The 2,500-nt window shown below is 55.0% G+C and overlaps 2 protein-coding genes across 2 annotated transcripts in view; both read right to left on the reverse strand.

Annotated features, from left to right (window-relative positions):
* PTSG_00461 (uncharacterized protein) overlaps nucleotides 1-681 on the reverse strand; it is a gene marked incomplete at both ends in the record, with an annotated part of 5,425 nt that extends 4,744 nt beyond the window's left edge. Inside the window, 2 exons of the mRNA XM_004998953.1 lie at nucleotides 1-139; nucleotides 544-681. The exon at nucleotides 1-139 is cut by the window's left edge and continues 173 nt beyond it. Of these exons, the coding sequence (XP_004999010.1) occupies nucleotides 1-139; nucleotides 544-681 (277 nt within the window). The remainder of the gene's footprint in view (nucleotides 140-543) is intronic.
* A 368-nt stretch (nucleotides 682-1,049) lies between these two features.
* PTSG_00462 (CAMK/CAMKL/CHK1 protein kinase) overlaps nucleotides 1,050-2,500 on the reverse strand; it is a gene marked incomplete at both ends in the record, with an annotated part of 4,331 nt that continues 2,880 nt past the window's right edge. Inside the window, 5 exons of the mRNA XM_004998954.1 lie at nucleotides 1,050-1,163; nucleotides 1,426-1,545; nucleotides 1,735-1,816; nucleotides 2,010-2,186; nucleotides 2,326-2,388. Of these exons, the coding sequence (XP_004999011.1) occupies nucleotides 1,050-1,163; nucleotides 1,426-1,545; nucleotides 1,735-1,816; nucleotides 2,010-2,186; nucleotides 2,326-2,388 (556 nt within the window). The remainder of the gene's footprint in view (nucleotides 1,164-1,425; nucleotides 1,546-1,734; nucleotides 1,817-2,009; nucleotides 2,187-2,325; nucleotides 2,389-2,500) is intronic.

The following is a 2,500-nucleotide window of genomic DNA, read 5'->3' on the forward strand; positions in this document are numbered from 1 at the left end:
CCTCGTTCACCAGCATGTGGATGACGATGAACAGAACCATGCCGCAGATGAGCACGGCCGTGTGTGTCCCCGCTGCAATGAGCGCAAACTGCGCCTTGTCTTCGGACTCCAAGCTTGCACCGGCTTCAGGGCGAGCTCCCTACAGAAAAGGGCAGAGAGATGGGCAGTGGTCGCATGGGTAATGTATGTTGTATGAGAGAGTGTGTGTATGAGAGAGAGTGTGCGTGCATGACAGCGCGATCGAGTGGGAGTGCAAGCAATTACATAGGGGAATACACACATAATGATTACAGACAGGGAGACGGAGAGATGGAGGAGGAGAGACAGAGACAGGGAGACGGAGAGATGGAGGAGAGACAGAGACAGAGAGACAGAGAGACGGAGAGGCAAACACACACACACATATGCACACACACAGACACATACACACATGCACACACACAGACACAGACACAGACACACAGACACAGACACACAGACACAGACACACACACACACACACACACAGACGCACACGCACGCATGCGAGCGCCACGCAAGTACCTGCACGAGGTGACTTGGGTCCATGCCGATGGAGTCCCAAACGTTGAAGATGCCTCTGCGAAACCAAAGATACGTCAATCCGAACACAGACATGACCAGCAGAGCAAAGCTCCGCTGCTTCGGAGTGATGCCCAACATGCTTGAGTATGGCTGTCTCCTCTGTGTATGTGTTGAGGTGAGCTGCGAAATAATGTGTTCTGCCGCTGTGTGCTCCGCATGCACACACGCACGCCCGTGAGTGTGTTTGTGTGCTCCAAACACGGAACAAACACCAAGCGAGTGAGTGGCGTTGTATGCGGTGTTGGGAAAGGAAGGACAGCACTTCTTAAATGCCCACCAAATCATTCCAAAGTTTTAAAAAGAGACGACGGTGAGTGCTCGACGTCCTTCAGTTGTTCGCTCGCTTGTTGTGCGTTCGTTTAGTGGTGGACTTGTGCGGACTAATGCAAGTAAGTAAGGCGTGGAAGCATGCAGCACTGTCGCGCATGTGCATGTGCATGCGTCGATCAGCCGAGGGATGGGGTTGGTGGGACCTGGGAGGGCTTGTTGCACGTGCTCATGACATCGCGGGCATATGACCGCAAGTTTGCCACCACCTTACGGAAATGCATACCAGAACCCTGCAACGGCGGACAAGTCAAAGGAGGGCATTAGTTGTGGAGTGAGGGCGAGGGGGGATCAAGAAATACAGCCACATACCACACACGCACGCCGGGCCAGGCCAGGCCACGCAACCAGCTCCAGACAGACAAAACATCAGCAGAATGCAATGGCAGCCACGCACGCACGCGCGCACGCACACACGCACGCACACACACACACACACACAAACACACAGACACGGACACAGACACAGACACACCATGCACGCAGAACACGCACCTTGATGAGCATAAAGTCGACGATGGTTGTTCTGCCCTGCCGCTCCGTGGCGCGTATGCTGAAGATGACGTCACCCTTTGACTCCAAACCAACGTGCGGATCCGGGGTGGTCACCAGCAGCTAAGCACCATTGCAACATAAGCATGAGCGGTAGCGGGGCGCTCGCGCACTCCAAAACAGGAGGAAGGAGGAATGGCAGCAGCAACAGTGGTGGTGCTTAGGATCGTTCACACAAGGTACATCTTTCGTACACACACACACACACACACACACACACACATACATACACACGAACACATGTACACCCACCACATTGGCCTTGTGTGGAGAGCGACGAAATGACAGCTCTGATTTGCTAATCTTTGCATAGTCCTCAATCGCCATCTCAAACCTGAACAAGTCCATTTGAGCACGAGAGACAGTGAGCAAGCCACAGTCCCAAGTGACGGACACACACACACACACACACACACACACACACACACACACCACCCCACCCCCCCACCACCACACACACACACACCCCACACCACCACCACCTCCAGAATGCTTCCCCCCAAATCACACTCACAACACAAGCGCACCTTTCAAGGATGTCTCTGAATCGGAGGGAGGACTCGAACCAGAGTTTCCTCTGAGAGTTTGTGCGGCAGGAGCGACCCGCCTCGTCCTGCTCCTCATCCGCCCCGCCGACCGAGACTCCTGCTGTTGCTGTTGTTGTCGCTGTTGCATTCGTTGGCGCTGCCTCGCCTTGTTGCATTCTGTGCACGTGCACGCGTACACATGCGTGGTAGTGCGATGGGCGTTGGGGGTGAGCGAAAGGCGTGAGTAGGTGATGGACAAGTACACACACACACTCATGCTCACACCACATTGCCACACCGTGGTTCATTCACGCACTTTGGGCGTTTTGTGGGCTGCTGGCTGCGTTGTGTGTCGTCCATGTCCGGGTCACCAAAGGCGCTGCCACAGCAGAACCGACACAGGCACACCAAGCAGCGGGCACATAGGGAATGGGGCGAGGGATCAGGTGTGAGGCAACACTGACAGGTGCAACTCACCGACATCCATACGG

The sequence above is a fragment of the Salpingoeca rosetta genome (assembly GCF_000188695.1).
Source record: "Salpingoeca rosetta unplaced genomic scaffold supercont1.1, whole genome shotgun sequence".
NCBI lineage: Eukaryota > Choanoflagellata > Craspedida > Salpingoecidae > Salpingoeca > Salpingoeca rosetta.